The sequence below is a fragment of the Protopterus annectens genome, chromosome 10.part0 (assembly GCF_019279795.1).
Source record: "Protopterus annectens isolate FY-2018-M chromosome 10.part0, PAN1.0, whole genome shotgun sequence".
Lineage (NCBI taxonomy): Eukaryota > Metazoa > Chordata > Ceratodontiformes > Protopteridae > Protopterus > Protopterus annectens.
Window position 1 is genome coordinate 195,443,217 of NC_056744.1, and position 17,793 is coordinate 195,461,009.

Genomic DNA, 17,793 nt, shown 5'->3' on the forward strand with positions numbered 1-17,793 from the left:
CACATCCTCACGGGGCTGTTAGGTTTGGTGGAATTGAAAGCAATGATGACTGTGATTGTTTTAGCCAATATGCAGGAAATGCTGAAGGAGAAAATAACACCAAAAGTAACTTGGCGAAGAAGGCAAGTTTCTGCTTTTGGATAGCCAATAAATATCAAAGAGCACAGGAAGCATAGAATAAGAGCAACTAGCAGGAGGTAACTTAGGTCTCGGTTGTTGGCTTTGACGATTGGTGTGTCATTAAATTTGATGAAAATGCAAAGGACAGAAGCAGTAATTATGGCGCAGCTTATACTGACAGCAGCTAAAGAAGCTCCCAATTGTTCCTTGTAGGAGAGGAATTCGATTGTTTTAGGAATACACTTTTCTTGAGCATAGGTTGGCCACTGATCATCTGCACACCTTGTGCAGTCATTACTATCTGTTGGGGAAAAAAGACATGCATTAACACCAGAGGTATTGCCATTTAACCAGACTCTTAAAGGACAGTTTTAGCAATATGTTTACATCCTTTTTTGTTACTTCTGTTCTTTCACACCACTAAACAAGATAGAGACCTTCAAACTGCATGGCATTCTTTAGTACCATAAAAATTTAATTTATGAACATTCAGCCTTATTGGTAAAAAATTAAGAATGCAATGCATCTCAAATAACTTTATATCCATATTGTACACATCACCCAGAGATCTCATAAATACCTCAAAAATAAACCTGTGTGTAAATACATTAATAATTAATCGTATAGGCAGGTTACTCCATACCTCCCATAACTGATACTTAATACCTGTCATGAAACCAGAATTTCAGCTTCCCAGAGGAAAATTCCCTAACATTTCCTAAGGACATCAATGACCAAAAACATTTAAACCCTAAATCCTTACTGCTGGAGATGTCACATACAATAAACAAGTACTCCTGTTATATTTTACTCATGTCAGGCAACAAATGCAAAAATCCAGTCAATTTCTTTGGAATTAATTCTGTGCAAAAACTAAACAGCCAGACTAATTCAATACACCATACTCAATATGCACACACACAGCACAATGTCTCCTGTTTTTATTTATTTATTTATTTTTTGCAAGCTACAACAAGGGAATGCATTCCTACACAATGGAAATCAGCTATTTCTCCCACTCAAGATCAAAGGGCATCAGTGGTATATAAGAGTTATTACAAGACAGCTATACTTTGCTAGTGTAAAATGCAAAATTTTGGACAATTAATTGACCCCTTACTAAACTAAGTAAATTGCTATAAAAATGTAGGTGCTGCCTACCATCTTCCAGCTGAAGATGAACTGTCATGTCACATGTTTTTGTTTGCTTTTGGTTGAGATGGAAGTGCATATAGACATACATACACACACAGACACATCCACACACACACACACACACACACACACACACACACACACACACACACACACACACACACACACACACACACTCACACACACACACACACACACATATATATATATATATATATATATATATATATATATATATATATATATATATATATATATATATATATATATATATATATATATATACAAACATCCATACAAATATTTCAAGCATGGACATTAATGCCCTTCTAGCTTGCCAATATACCAAAACACTTGTTCCCATAATAAGTGTCCATGCTGTTCTTAAAAACAACTAAACTAGTACTTGATTTAATGTAATTTAGTAGTCAGTTCCATGCATCAGCTACTCTGTCAGAGAACCAATTAGTACACTTCTCATTCCTATAGTATCTTTCACATAGGTTGTCTGATGATTCGCTAGTACATTTTGATAACCCCAAACATTCCCAGAGGTAGTTGTCTCTAAATGCCTTATATACTTGAATAAAATCTCCTCCTAGATATCTGCAAGAGACACTGTACAAGTTTAGATGTTTTAGTCTTTCATAATAACTTAAATTTTCACATCCATGGATACCCTTGATATATTTCCGCTGTACTCTTTCCAGTTTATTCATGCTTGTTTTCTTGTAGGGTTTCCATAGTGTTACTCCATACTCACGTTTGGGTCTAATGTAACTAACAAACAATGATTTCATTATTTTTGATTTCCTAGACTTTATAAATCTTTTTATACAACCTATACTTGTATAACTATGATTAATTAATTGGATAATATCATTAGAAAATCTCATAGCTGAATCTACCCATATACCAAGATGCTTAAACGAGTCTACAGTTTCAATCACTTTGTGCTGTATTAAATATTCACCTTTCAGTTTATATCTCCCAAATCTCATATGCTTAGTTTTTGATGTATTTATCAGCATATTATTCTCCTGTGCCCAAATGGTCAATTTAGTCATGTTATTTTGCAGACATGCCTTATCTATAACACATGTAATCAGTTTACCCAATTTCAGGTCATCTGTATATAGACTGTAGAACACCTCAGATGAAAAAGTTAGGTCTGAAAGAAGAAACAACCAAGGCCTAGGACAGAGCCCTGTGAGACACCCTGACTGTAACCAAGGATTTCACCTGTCCAGTTACTATATGATACTTGCCATGTCCTATTTGTAAGCCATGCAGCTATCCATGTTATCAAGTGTACATCAATACCTAGTTGTACTAATTTATTGATCAGTGTTTTGTGTATGACCCTGTCAAATACTGAAGTTAAATTTATATAAATTACATCACAACACAATTCACAGCTATTATATTGTTATAGAACATCATGTCTCAGATGGTAATAGATCTATTTTCAACATATGCATGCTAATATATGGTTTCAAGTCCAAACCTATCCAGTTCTGACAATAACTTATCCAATATTACTTTCTCCATTATTTTTCCACAACACGAAAGTAGACTTAAGGGTCTATATGACTCTAGGTTTGTCCTACTACCCTTTACCTTAAAGACAGGTTTAATAAGCTCATAGTGAATAACAGATATAATGGTACTGAAAGTTCTTGAAGTGTTCTCAGGTCTTTGTTACTAATTCCGTCTCCACCCTGTGCTATGTTTGCATCCAGTTTGTGCAGTTCTTTTAAAAATATAACCTGATTCCAGTATCTAGGGGTTATATGGATGTCACTAGGACAACTTATCACCCCTTTTGTGGAACCAAACTGTTTTGCATAAGATTTTGTAAACATATCTATAATCTGTTGTGTCTGAGAATAAATGTTAGAATCTGCACACAGTTTATCAATTTGTGTGTCTTTACTCCTTCCATATCTTATGTATCTATACAAAAGTTTCCTATTATGCTCAATATCTTTATGTAATTTTTTTTCAAATTTTTCTTAATCTTGACTCACACTATATTTAATCTGTTTGTCCAGCTTGTTTATTTCAGTTTTCAAAGTTGTAGTTCAACCTCTCTTCCATTTTTTATACTTTTTTTGTCTCACACCTTAATCAGATATCTTGTTCTTATGGAAATATATCCCCCTGATGTTGTTTGCCTAGAGCCTGATGTTACACATTTTTTTAACTTTGTGCACTCAGTTTTTCTTTCAAAACTTTCCACATTCCAGCTGCAGTTGTTCCACTGAGCACCTCACTCCAGTTAGTTTTACATTGTGACTGTTTTGGATAATGTTATATATGTATGTCAATGTCTTTTGTTTCATTGCATGATCACTTCATCAAATAAATTATGCTACTGCATGTGTTATTGAATGTACAATTTTATTGAATACTGTCGGTATTATGAGAGATCACACCACAGTGGTGTTGAGGAATTTACAGTTTCGTCATTGTTGCATGATCTTGTAGTTTGCATATATAATTTGCAAGCGGTTTGTGAGATAATCCTACCATGTGGGGATGGAAAGGGTTGATCTCCTGTAAAAATGCTCTTATTTAACTTTTTTTAATATAAGTTTTGGTTTGATCCATGTTGCTGCAATCATTTGAGCGTTGATGGATGTTCATTTACATATACAGGAAGAAGTCCTAAAATAAGTATCTCTTTTTGCTGTAACAATGTATTCATCATATTAGAGTTTCACAATTTCCTCTATAACAGGATATATACATGGTATATATAACCTTGCTTTTAATTGCATGACAGTTGTACAGGTATTAATATTACGATCACAATTAATTATATATACAACTGTGCCAGAACTGTAATTTGTGAAAATAGGATATTAGTAAAAATGATATAGGTGCATTTTTAATAAAATAAACAAAGACTATAGATACCTGAGTTCTTTTAAGATATTTTTGTTTTTGCTAAATTTGTCATTAAAACAGACATTCATAGGTTCATAGGTTGGTACTAGGCTATCGGCCCTAGGGCCTATACAAGCCTAGCTATAATAATTCCCTGGCTATTTCTTCCCATAATATTTACTTTCCTGGACCCTTGAATTCAGTGAACTTGAACACTTATTTTCTTGTTAGAAAGAAATGTTTATTATTTATTTTATTTATTTATTTATTTAACATTTGTTGACCGGAAATGTCCGACTAGGTTCCACAGAGCCTGTTTTCAGCGGAGGCCCGGGGAGAAATGCTCCAGATGCATGACTTTGGAATGTACTAAACAAATTACATTCCAAATGCTTATAGGACTCCCCAAAGCCTTATTTCTTCTCTGGTTTGTGATTTTCAAGGACAGGATATCAAGCCACTGGTGTTTTGTGGAGAATATTAAGTTTGAGGTGTTTGGTTTACATCTCAGTTATTTGCAGATATTGTCCTCTTGGACTTAAGTGACTGATTTTCCCGTGTATGCTGCAGTGGTTTTCTGCTGAGTGTGCAAGAGATTGGATGACAGCCCATGCTTCTAGGTCAGATATCATCATTCTTTCATGGAAAATAGAAGACTGTTTTCTGTAGTTGAGGAAGCAGCTTCCTTAATGGAAGAGCTTAAGTATGTTGGGGTCTTACTCACAAGTGAAGGTAGAGGGGATTAGGAGACTGACCAGGCCTTGCACTGGACTGTAATGGTGAATCAGAAGCTGGGTACAAGGAGGAAATGCTCAGTTTATTATTTATGTATGTATTTACTGCTTTATAACTGGGTAGGTGGGCTGGAAGAAAGAACATTTTCAGTGATGATCCAAGCAAAGAGGAATATAAGAAAAAACTGTAACCACTAAATTGCTTATCTACAATATAGTAGATAAGACAAGCAGATACAGATTGGTAGAATATAATAATAAACTTAAGAGCATGAACTGAACGGTTTTACAATATGCCATATATTCATAAAGAACATGAGTGATAGAATCATTAGGGATAGTTTACCAGTCTGTCTATGACCCCATCCACACCTATGGTCAGTACCTCTGAAATTACAAGGTCATGGACACAAGCAGAGTAAATTAGACTTTACCGAGTTTCTCGGACTTAGCTTCCAGGACTGAATGTGGAGCTTGTCAGTATGTGATGATCTTGGAGTAGAGCCACTGCTCCTCAGGACTAAGAGAACCTTGCTGGTTTGGAAAGCTAGCGAGCATGGCCACTTGATGCCTCCCATTGGTGGTGAGCAGGTATAGCACACTGGTTAGAGGCTCCAAGGCTGACACACAATATGCTGGTGACACTATATATCTCAGGCAGCCTGAAAACACCAAATCTTACTCCAGGATGAGTTAGAAACTGCTGATGTGGTACAGACGTCTGCTCTGTCCCGTTCTCTTGCTATCATTTCAACCCTCACCAGGATAAGCAGTTTAGAAGACTTTAGACTAGACTTCCTAGTTGTATTTTTTGAGGCGGGATCCTCAAGCAGAATCTCAGGAATATAAATAAACAGTTTTTGGTGTCTGCCTTATTCTTACAAAAATAAACGCATACGCATGCCACCATCGAAGGTTCAAACATCAATTAAACCCATTTGTTTTACACTCTTCCAGATAACCTGCCAGATCTGAGTTAAACAAATAAAGATCTCAAAATCATATACTCCCTTTAGATTTTGGATTCATAGATTGTTACTAGGCTAATGATCCCAGGGGCCTTTCTAAGCCAAGCCATGTTTTCCAAAAAGAATAATGATGTCCTGCATCCAAACAGCTCATTGAGGTCCAGGCATTTATAAGCTCCCTCTGTCTATAAGGAACATGGGTGCCAATCCTGATGTAAATTTCCTGTTCTCCATCAATTTGTCTAGGTTGTATTTAAACTGGGTAATAAATGAACTCAGCTTCACATGGATGGGAAGCCTGTTCCATAGGAGGAGCAGTCTCTGGGACACATATTTGTCTCCCAGTATGTTCTGTTTAAGTCACAGACAAAATTCAGGTCCCTAGACCTTTTATTTCTGGTACTTGTTGACTTACGAATATGTAGAAGATTCATAAGTGTGGGGTTTGTGGATGCCTTATGAAGCAGGCATAGATCAGCCCTCGGCATTCTATAGGAGACAGAGAAGAGGAAAACACTCCCTGCAAAAGGCAGGTTTGTTACGCCTTGTGTTTTGTTTGTAAGGAACCTTGGGGTCACTCTAGCTGCTGTATATGCCTGGTCAGGTTACTACCAAAGGGAGTATTGTACTCTATGACTGGTCTGATAAGGGTGGAGTAGAGTGGGATAATGACCTCAATAGACCTAGCTGCCATGCCCTTATTTATAAGTTGCACAACATGAAAAGACTTCCTCACCACTGTGGCCACATGGTGGTTAATGCTAAGGCTACTGTCTACATACATACCCAGATCCATGACCACTGGGTCAACTCTTAGGAGTATATTATCAACATGTCAATTAGCCAGGGTGGTTGAGTTCCCAAAGGGTAGAATTATGCATTTCTTAGCATTAAGTTTAAGACCATAGCTTTGACACCATTTGTTAGTCAGAGGTAGACCTTCTCGAAGAATGTTAGTGTCTGCAGGGGAGTTGATGATAACCCCCAGCTGGCAATCATCTGCAAAGTTAGTCAGGCAGAGGTGGCTTTACCTGTTTTGACTTCCTGAGTGCTATCTATAATACCATTTTAGAACTATTTATCTTAGATAACATACTAATAATCCCATACAACTGATTCAATTAAATAATTACATATAAATAATTACATATAAATACCCACAATATTCTTCATTCATATTAATATTGAATATTAAATTAAGTTAAATATTTAACATTAAATTGTAAATATTAAATTATAAACATTAAATTCTTCTTTTAATGTTATAAAAGGACTTACATGAGAAAAATCTATAAGAAATCTAAATCAGAGGAATACATAGCGAATTTCTGGTTTGGGAGACAAGGTAAACATCGGCGACTTGGGTTCAAGGAGCATTATCAACTGACCACTTCAATTCCTTAGTCACAGTGGGTAAAGGAATCGAATAGGATGTAATTCTGACTCTGTAATTTGCATACAGCTATATTTTCCTAATGTGGAGTGTTGCATAAGAAACCATAAAATCGTAGGAAGAAATTAACTCTATTATCTTCAAGATCGTCATGTTTGTCAAATGTTTTTTTTTTTTTTTTACATTGAATAAAAAATTCCATCATCACTTTAACCTTCTCCTGCCTCTGTGTATATGGGGGAGGGAGATAATGAAAGTGTGTGTATTTAAACTAGTTCCTAAAAGTGACTTTGTTGAGAGGGCAGGGTGTCTGACTTATGTGTGTTTGGAACTTTGTGTAGATTAAAAAAAAAAGAAAGGAAAATAGGATACCCTATCACAACACAGATTACAAGGTTTGTGGATTTTACTTGAATCAAATAATCATGCAAATAAGGGAAGACAATGCCATTCTCTTACATTCAGTTGAGAACATGTTAGAGCAAAGCATGTCTTGAAAATTCTAGGTGAAGTAGAAAGGCGAAAATGCAAGTCAATAAACTGAGAATGGGAAGTTTTGATACAGTGCAACAGTCTTATATGTGGCATATTATGAAAAATGTAAATTTGTTCAAGTTTTAATCAAAAGTGTGAGTGACATCTGCAGGCAAATTATAATAATCCTTCTGCCCCTATTTGGACCAGCAATACAATATCACTACCCCCCAGATTTAATGAAATCCATGTAGGCATAGTATACAGCCTACATCGAAGGTACCATGGCAATGTACACGGTTCCCCCTCGGTAGTGCACCATGCATATTAATGATGGCGTGTTGCTGAGGGAGAACCATGGAACACGGTTATTGAATGAATGCAGGGAGTGTGTTACTATCTGTGTTCGCAGATGAATAATACACCCCTTGCACTGTCCAAGTGCATTATATCAATGTATTCTTTATTATTTTTTTTTTTTAAGTTTGTGTGGCACACAGCAATTACATGTGCCAGACATCCAAAAAAGGTCTAGTTTATGAATAGCTCAGCAGGTTTGCTTGGCATAGCTCAGTGCATAGCAGTGCTTAAATGTAGCTCAGAGGTATATGTAAAAGATTAGCAGCACTCTACACATCCAGATAGCCAAGTGGGTAGAGTTACAGCCTTATGTGCTGTAGGTGCAGGGTTTGAATGCATGAAAGAGAAATTAAGTAATTTTTTTCCAAACAGAAATTTTAAATTATGGTCTGCTGCACTCAGCTAAGCTCTTCTAAGTTGTGCTAATCCATGCTAAGCACTGCTTAAACAATCTCTGTTTAGGCACTGCTTGGCAAATGCAGCTGTGCTTAGCTGGTTTGCATACTGCTAAATGGTGCCAAGCACTGCTAAGCATTGGCTGTTTAAGCACTGATGAGCTGCACTGGTTTGCATGGTGCTAAACAATATGCCACATTTTTAAAACTTGCCCAATGGTGTTAAAGAGTGGGAAAAAAGGCTATATTAAGTGCAATACAGTAGGTGGGAATACTGCAGAGCCCATTAGAGATTGACCTGTGGGGATACTATGGCAGGTGTTGGAGAGGGTTTGCATTTTCTGGCACAACAGTGAGGCATTGAGGAGTCCATGGTCATGTTCAGACTCCTTGTGAAAAACCATGAAGACTGGCTCATGCAGAGAGGTTACTGAGGCTTAGAGTGCAAAACAGTGGTCTGGGACTAGCTGGCAAGTGACCTCACCGGTGCAACTGGTATCCCCCACACAGGTCAACAGTATCAACACCACCATGATGACCTGAAAAAACAGTAGGTGGCTCTATTGGAAACCTGGGTCCAAGAATTCTAGGTGACCAATGTTCCACATGTGTGTAAGTATGTTTACCTGTGTTTCACGAATATTTAATTTGAATGTCTGCTAAACTGGCATGCATAATGGTGTACTTCTCTCCCAACAGCTGCAGAGGTGAGAACTCAAAACATCGAGGTGCATATGGGGTGCCTGGCCAGGTTGCACTGCAAGTGTGGTGAGTACGGATATATCTTGCAATCTATGGTAATATAAGCAAGAAAGAGTAAAGCATTAACTGCCATTAGGTATACACAGTTTTGATTGTATTGCAATGAATTTGGTCATAGACCTGGACAGCAATAAGTGACTACTGCCAAATGTACTGCAATAAACAAGAAGTAAAGCATTAACCTTGATAAAGTACATGATATAAAGTTTATATCGCAATAACTGTGAAATTGCATCTGTATTGCAACACCTGCATTACATCAACTGTTGTTCAATAAAAACTCAAAACTATGACAGTAAATGCACAAAGGTATCTGAAGTAAACTGTTGTGCAATACTTGTGGAATTAGAGCTGATATTGCAACCAAGTAATAATATATTGTGTACACCTGCATTTTATTTATTAATGTATAGGTTACCTAGTATCTCTGCCATGACTGCATTTCATGCATGTGTGTTCAACTGTCACTGCAGTATACTATAACACTGTAGTACTAGTACCAGGTCACAGTTTGCTTCCAGGTGAGCTCTAGGAAAAAATCTGTCAGTTAGATATCAGCAGTGACTCATTAGCTCAGTTTGTTACATGCTGTATACGAAGTACATTTTGCTACACACAGGTTAGGGTTCAAATCCAGTTCCATGTACTAATAAATATTACTGAATCAGATATGTTATGATGACAGATATTCTCTCCACAAGGACTACTGGAAAATTGGTGAGATAGACCATATTATATGTAAATAATTGTTTGTTCAGATGTCACAGACTTTTAAAATCATTACCACTAATCTGCTATTAATGCATAAAATAAGGGAAATAAGTTCAGTAATAACAAAATATAATAAAATAAAAGAAATAAAACGTCTAAGTACAGATATCATTCTCTTCACAGGAACTACAGGTAAATGGGTGAGATAGCTCATATTATGTGTAAATAACTGTTTGTTCAGATGTCGCAGACTGTTAAAATCATTACCATGAATGTGCTATTAATGCATAAAATAAAGGAAATAAGTGCATTAATAACAAAATATAATAAAATAAAGAAATAAAATATGTAATCAAGGTATGGCTGTATTTCTGGAGTGTCTTGTAAAGGCTGATGCAGTCAATTACTACACGTGATGCACATGTCCCCTGCAGTCACTGCTATTAGGTACTTTCCCCATGCCTGCCAAGCAAGACATGATAGTTGTGTACTCTCTGTACTGTACACATGCATGTCTCTCAAGTGTCATGCTGTCACAGAATGCAATTACTGTTGCGTAATCCCTCTGTCACAGATGTATCATCGACATGATTATGTGTCAATAGCAAAGGAATAGTACTTCAGCCCACAGTACTCCTTGGTAGTTATATAGGTTCACTTGATGTGCAAGAGTTCTTTGTAGTTGTGTACCTGCAGGAGTTACTCTTTGGCCCATAGTGCCCCATGCGGATAGCTTGAGCGGTATGTATGTTCTACAGCAGCTATAGGGCACATTTACACATAAAGAAAGAATAGACCTGAACAGTAGCTAGTATTACTGTTGTCAATTATATACTCCATGATAGTATTAATAGATTGTATTTTTCTCTCTCCCCACCCCTCATCTTCATATATTTATTATTGTTATATACTGGTTATGGTTTACTATTAAAACATGTTGTTCCATAAACTTTATTTTTGGGCATGTGTTTCATTAATGTTATGCATTAAGGGTTCCTATTAAATAAGCAAATGCGTAACATAGCAAACTCTGTTTAATCAACCCTTTTTGTTTGAAATGGTGAAATCCCGAAAGCATGGAACAGTGATTTTTTTTTCCCCAGGAAAAAAAAAATCACTGGGTCTTTTTCAGGACTTTGCCATTTCCTGCACTGTAGTGTGATCTTGGAGGTGTATTATTTAAGTAGGGGGGGTGTAAGGGCTACAGCCTCCCACATCAGGGGGTGTGGGGTGTGAAGCCCCCCACTTTAGTTTGTGGGAGGGGTTTGCACACATGTCCACTGGACACAACTAATAAGGTGCAGTTGGCTTGCCAACACATTTCTGTTGTCCTCACCCCTCTTTCTGGGGTTTGAGGGTCAAAATTCATGTACAAAATCTGTAAAAATGCACAGCTGTTGCTGTACAAATAATGGAGAGCTATGGTCCTTTCCTACACCAACCCTCCCATCCCTACCTGCCTTTCACTATGTTTTTCCCCCTGCTTACCCCCATTTCACCACTATTGCCCCCCCCCTTTCTTTTTCTTTTTTTTTTTTAGTACAGGTTTGCGCAAAGGTAAGCTTCACAGCAAGAGGTTCTCTGGTTTGTTCCTCAGCTGGGGTGCCCTCTGTGTGGAGTCTGCATGTCCTCCCTGTGGTCATGTGGGTTTCCTCTGGGTGCTCTGGTTTCCTCCCACATCTCAAAGACATACTGTAGGTGGATTGGACACTCTAAAATGGCCCCAGGTGTGAGTGCGTGTGTGCCTTCTGTGGAAGGTTGGGCACCGGGCTGGCAACTCGACACCATAAAACCCCACTACCAAACATGAGCGGACAGGTGATCCACTGTGGCGACCACTAATTTGGAAAAGCCGAAAGAAGAAGAAGTTTGCGAAACCTGCTTAAATCTGCTTGAAACCATCTTAATGCTCTTATGTGTTTCTCACAGTGTTAGGCACATCTGCAAAATAATCACCCTGCCACATTTTAAACCCAGGCCCCAGTCAACTACAGCACAGTGCATTAGCCCACTAGGCCACTCAGCTCTGAATTAAAACAGCTGTTTCCAGCAGCATATACTGATCGCCACTGACAGACTGTACATACATATAATGGGAAAAATGTGAGTGTTCTTGGGACTGTGGTGCAAACACTACATCAATACACAGCCAAATAAATAATAATAGATGCATGTGAGGCCTGGGATAGCAGGTGTACCTGTCACCTGTACAGATTGTTGTCGAATGAACATAGTTTTGCCCCCTATTTTTGGCCTGGTTTTCATAAACACGTATGTTTCTGCCAAAGCAGTGCATGTCATTAAAAATTGAAGTTAGAAAATCAAAACTGACATTTGAGTATCACACTTCATACCCTTCAGAAAACATGTGCTAATGCAAATCCTGTTATTCTATCAACATTTTACATTTGTAAGAACAATATTTAAAGATTGTCCCTTTCTTTGGGTCTTTGTCCCACTTGTATTTACGGCTTTGTCCAGCATTCTTGCTCTAAGAGGTTGAGAGGTATGATAGCAGGTAATTGTTCCTTTTTATCAGCAATATCTTTAAACACACCTGCTAAGGCAGCAATGGCAAAGTACATATGTCTGCAACTGCCTTTGAAAGCCATGCACATAATGATGGATGCAGGCAATGTGTGTCACAGACTATATGTATGCACATATATCTTGCAAATACACCTGCTGCAGCACTGATTCAGTAGCTCAGTCTGTTAAATACCTTACATGCAGTACATTTTGACACCCACAGTCCTGGGCTTGAATCCAGTGTATTAAACTTCAATTACATTCAATTACATTGTTGTGAATACAGCAAGTAATGACAGAATCATGCAATTTTAACCCACACAGTTTGTGGCTAATGAATTAACTGCAACCTATGTTTGCAAGTCAGAGATCTGCAGGTAGGGACACACTGCACATATTCATATAGCCTAACTATATGTCACCTACTGTTCTGTGATTGGCACTGTTACATAACAGATGTACCTTAAGCACATGCCTCAAGTGTACTGCAAAAAGTACCCTTACTCTGGCTTTGCTGTAATGACAGAGCTGACACTGCTGCCTCAGTTACACATGCAGCTTGCTAGTGTCAAAAATGATGACACTTCCCCCATGTGTCCTAGGCTTCATCAGCAGCTGCAGACTGCAACATATGCAGCTGTATGTTAAGCTAGCTGCTACAGACCAACCATAGCTCACAACCCCCTAGAACAAGGGATCCAGACAAAACCATACATAAAGGGTGGCTGGGTCAAATGTCCAGAGACAGGGACATATTTCACAGTTTGCCCCTACAATGATAGTGAGCTGATAGAATAGCAGTTACTGTATCAGCATGCATATTCTGATGGGTATGATGTCTGACACTCACATGTCTCTCTTCCCTTACTGACCTCAACCCACAATGTTTAACAGTGAACTGCCAGATAATCACAAGGTCATGGGACAATGGCCAAACATAGCATGCATGCAAAACTGTGGACATACCTCATAAATCTCAACAGTGGACAGTATTTGTGCCTACCCTCTGTGATGCTGTAGTCTCCATATCTCACTTAATGTCCATGTCAAAGACTAAGACAGGGGCCAAGGCCTACAAGAAGGCCTTCAATATTACACTGTGGTGCCATATCATTGACTAATGAAAGTGCAACCCAGCTGTTTTGGATGCAATTAGCAAGACTGAGCCATAGATTGGTGCACAGGCAATTACCTGTTAATGAGCATTACCTACAAAGGGCAATTAACTGCCTATGGGGAACAGGTCTGTATGTTGCTTTACCAAGACAGACTTTGATTTAGCAAGCTTTTTACTGAGGATTTATTCACAAAAGGATTACATCACTATACAGGGTATGTAATACTTGTCCCATATAATGGGACGCAGATGGAAGGATGGAAGTATGGGGATAGGGATTACAACAGTAGGCTTGTTAGGCATCTATGAGAATGACATGTTGGTGATACTCTGCTGCCCAACAACTACAGGCATGCCTTTCAGCTGTGCCTTCTTTGAATAAAATCACAGCTCTGGCCCTCTTACTCCCTCCTACAATGGTCAGCTCTTGTATGAAAGCTAGTGGATTATGAGTTAGACATATTGACAGTAAATAAGGGTGGATACAGCTGTAATATCACATGATGTATTGTTATTCAGCTCCTCTCAGTCTGTCAGTGTTGTGCAGAAATAGCTCAGACATTGTAAAGGTGTCCCTGACTGTCCCTGATGTACTCTGGCTGGGTCACTGTTTTGTTGACACCCGTACCTCATTGCTTGGATGCTATGGCTAACATGCCTGTCAACCCCCTACAGGAATTCAGGTCATAGCCATTATTAGTGGGGGGATACAGGCCCAAACTCAGTGACAGAGAGTACATATTGACCATACAAAGTAAGACTATGGACAGACCAACATATATTACTGTAGCGTAATTGTTTTCTGAGGGGTCTGGCATGTGAAAGCCAGATTTTCTATATTCTGACAACAACCATCAATTACTGGCCACTTGTTTGTCAGACATCCACATGTTTCTGCCAAAAGGACCACATATATCAGGCATACGTACACATTCTGCAAACATCTGTGTACTGGAAAGGCATGATGTCTACAGGAAAGATATAATACAGCAGGTTTGCATTGTTGTTTGTCATTGTGGCACACTGGTGTTGCTGGACTGTCCCCACATAGTTGTAATGACACACACCTATTTGTCTGACAGTGGCTGTATGACGTAGTAGTGGAACTTTGCCCATAGGGGACACACCACAGAAGACAACATTGATGGGTGTGGAGACATACAGCAGACTCTGTCATGGCACACAGGGAAAAAACTGGCATTGCTACTATGTTGGTGATAGCCACACATGTAGTGTGTTGATAGACTGTGGGGTATGATGTGGGAGGTAGCATTGGATAGTGCAGGCCATTTTTGTTGTGCAGGGTCTGTACATAGTAGATCACTACATATCTGGTCCTGTGATGTGTTTCCCTCTTGTTGTCTTTTAGGAAGGGTGTATTGAAGGAGACATCCACCATTTACAGCTGCTGAAAATAAGGTTATCTTGGATGGCCTCAGGCTGCATCATAACATTCTGCTGTCCAGGAGTTGCCAAAATCATGAACAGCGTGCAGCACTGTGGGTTGACCTCATCAGGGCAGTCAACCAAATAGGACAATAGGACAGGATCTACGAGCAGGGTTGACCATATATATGGTCAATGCTGCATGTCAAAGGCAGCCGCTGTGGCCAGGAGGGCCTGCAACAGAACAACCACTCTTGGCCACAGAGGAATTCCAGGCAAACCTGGGATAATTCACCAGCTTCCAAGCATCCATCACCCCATACATCCAGGAGGTGGGTGCCACAGCATCCACATCAGAGGACCGTCCAGGTAAGCTTCCTGTGTTCATCATTGTAATACTGTAGCAGTCATTGTGGCAGCCTCTGCATACTAGTACACTGGTGTCAGGTCTACCTGTATTGGGGGGATTTGGCTTTAGTGCACAGCTGTGCACACATACTGAGAATATCAGCAATGTAAGCAATATTGCATTAGCTACTGTATATGTGGATATATGCACATATTACCCTGTAACAATGCAATATTTGGTATAGCTAACAATACTTCTCCCTCTCATTTCCATAGGTCTGTCAGGTGTGGCTGGAATCTGAGGCCCTGTACCTAGTAAGTGTGATACTACTGTTTTACAGATCATATATATAATCTAAGAATGTCAAGGGCCATCATTTTGCCTTGGCACAACTGTTATACTTAGCCAGAGTACAATAGCTGTATGTTCAATTTCAGAGGGGTTAACTGAAGTGCACTGCATGGGTAATCACAGTTGTGTATTTGCAGTATCAGTAACACATTTGCACATATTTTTGAGAAGGACTATGCAGCCTGCATATATACCAAAACACTTGTTCCCTTAATAAGTGTCCAGGCTGTTCTTAAAAACATCTAAACTAGTACTTGCTCTAATGTAATTTGGTAGTCATTTCCATGCTTCAGCTACTCTGTCAGACAAACAATTAGTACACTTCTCATTCCTATAGTATCTTCCACATAGGTTGTCTGATGATTCGCTAGTACTTTTTGATAACCCCAAACATTCCCAGAGGTAGTTGTCTCTAAATACCTTATATACTTGAATAAAATCTCCTCCTAGATATCTGCAAGAGTCACTGTACAAGTCTAGATGTTTTAGTCTTTCATAATAACTTAAATTTCCACATCCATGGATGCCCTTGGTATATTTCCGCTGTACTCTTTCCAGTTTACACATGCTTGTTTTCTTGTAGGGTTTCCATAGTGTTACTCCATACTCACGTTTGGGTCTAATGTAACTAATAAACAATGACTTCATTATTTTTGATTTCCTAGACTTTATAAATCTTTTTATACAACCTATACTTGTATAACTATGATTAATTAATTGGATGATATGATTAGAAAATCTCATAGCTGAATCTACCCATATACCCAGATACTTAAATGAGTCTACAGTTTCAATCACTTTGTGCTGTATTAAATATTCACCTTTCAGTTGATATCTCCCAAATCTCATATGCTTAGTTTTTGATGTATTTATCAGCATATTATTCTCCTGTGCCCAAATGGTCAATTTAGTCATGTTATTTTGCAGACATGCCTTATCTATAACACATGTAATCAGTTTACCCAGTTTCAGGTCATCTGTATATAGACTATAGAACACCTCAGATGAAAAAGTTAGGTCTGAAAGAAGAAACAACCAAGGCCTAGGACAGAGCCCTGTGGGACACCCTGACTGTAACCAAGGATTTCACCTGTCCAGTGGCTATATGATACTTGCCCTGTCCTATTTGTAAGCCATGCAGCTATCCATGTTATCAAGAGTACATCAATACCTAGTTGTACTAATTTATTGATCAGTGTTTTGTGTATGCCCCTGTCAAATGCTGAAGTTAAATTTATATAAATTACATCACAACACAATTTTTCATTCACAGCTATTATATTGTTATAGAACATCATGTCACAGATGGTAATAGATCTATTTTCAACATATGCATGATAATATATGGTTTCAAGTCCAAACCTATCCAGTTCTGACAATAACTTATCCAATATTACCTTCTCCATTATTTTTCCACAACATGAAAGTAGACTTAAGGGTCTATATGACTCTAGGTTTGTCCTACTCCCCTTTACCTTAAAAACAGGTTTAATAAGCTCATGTCTCCAATCTTCAGAAATCTCCCCATATTTATATGACACAGTGAATAACAGATATAATGGTACTGAAAGTTCTTGAAGTGTTCTCAGGTCTTTGTTACTAAATCCGTCTCCACCCTGCACTTTGTTTGCATCCAGTTTGCGCAGTTCTTTTAAAAATATAACCTGATTCCAGTATCTAGGGGTTATCTGGATGTCACTAGGACAACTTATCACCCCTTTTGTGGAACCAAACTGTTTTGCATAAGATTTTGTAAACATATCTATAATCTGTTGTGTCTGAGAATAAATGTTAGAATCTGCACACAGTTTATCAATTTGTGTGTCTTTACTCCTTCCACATCTTATGTATCTATAAAAAAGTTTCCTCTTATGCTCAATATCTTTATGTAATTTTTTTCAAATTTTTCTTGATCTTGTCTCACACTATGTTTAATCTGTTTGTCCAGCTTGTTTATTTCAGTTTTCAAAGTTGTAGTTCAACCTCTCTTCCATTTTTTATACTTTTTTGTCTCACACCTTAATCAGATATCTTGTTCTTATGGAAATATATCCCCCTGATATTGTTTGCCTAGAGCCTGATGTTACACATTTTTTT

General features: G+C 38.2%; 1 protein-coding gene across 1 annotated transcript in view; it reads right to left on the minus strand.

The window, feature by feature from the left end:
- Positions 1-17,793, minus strand: part of LOC122814117 (extracellular calcium-sensing receptor-like) — an 87,190-nt gene that overhangs the window by 496 nt on the left and 68,901 nt on the right. The window contains exon 5 of the mRNA XM_044086733.1: positions 1-421. This exon is cut by the window's left edge and continues 496 nt beyond it. Coding sequence (XP_043942668.1) covers positions 1-421 — 421 coding nt within the window. The remainder of the gene's footprint in view (positions 422-17,793) is intronic.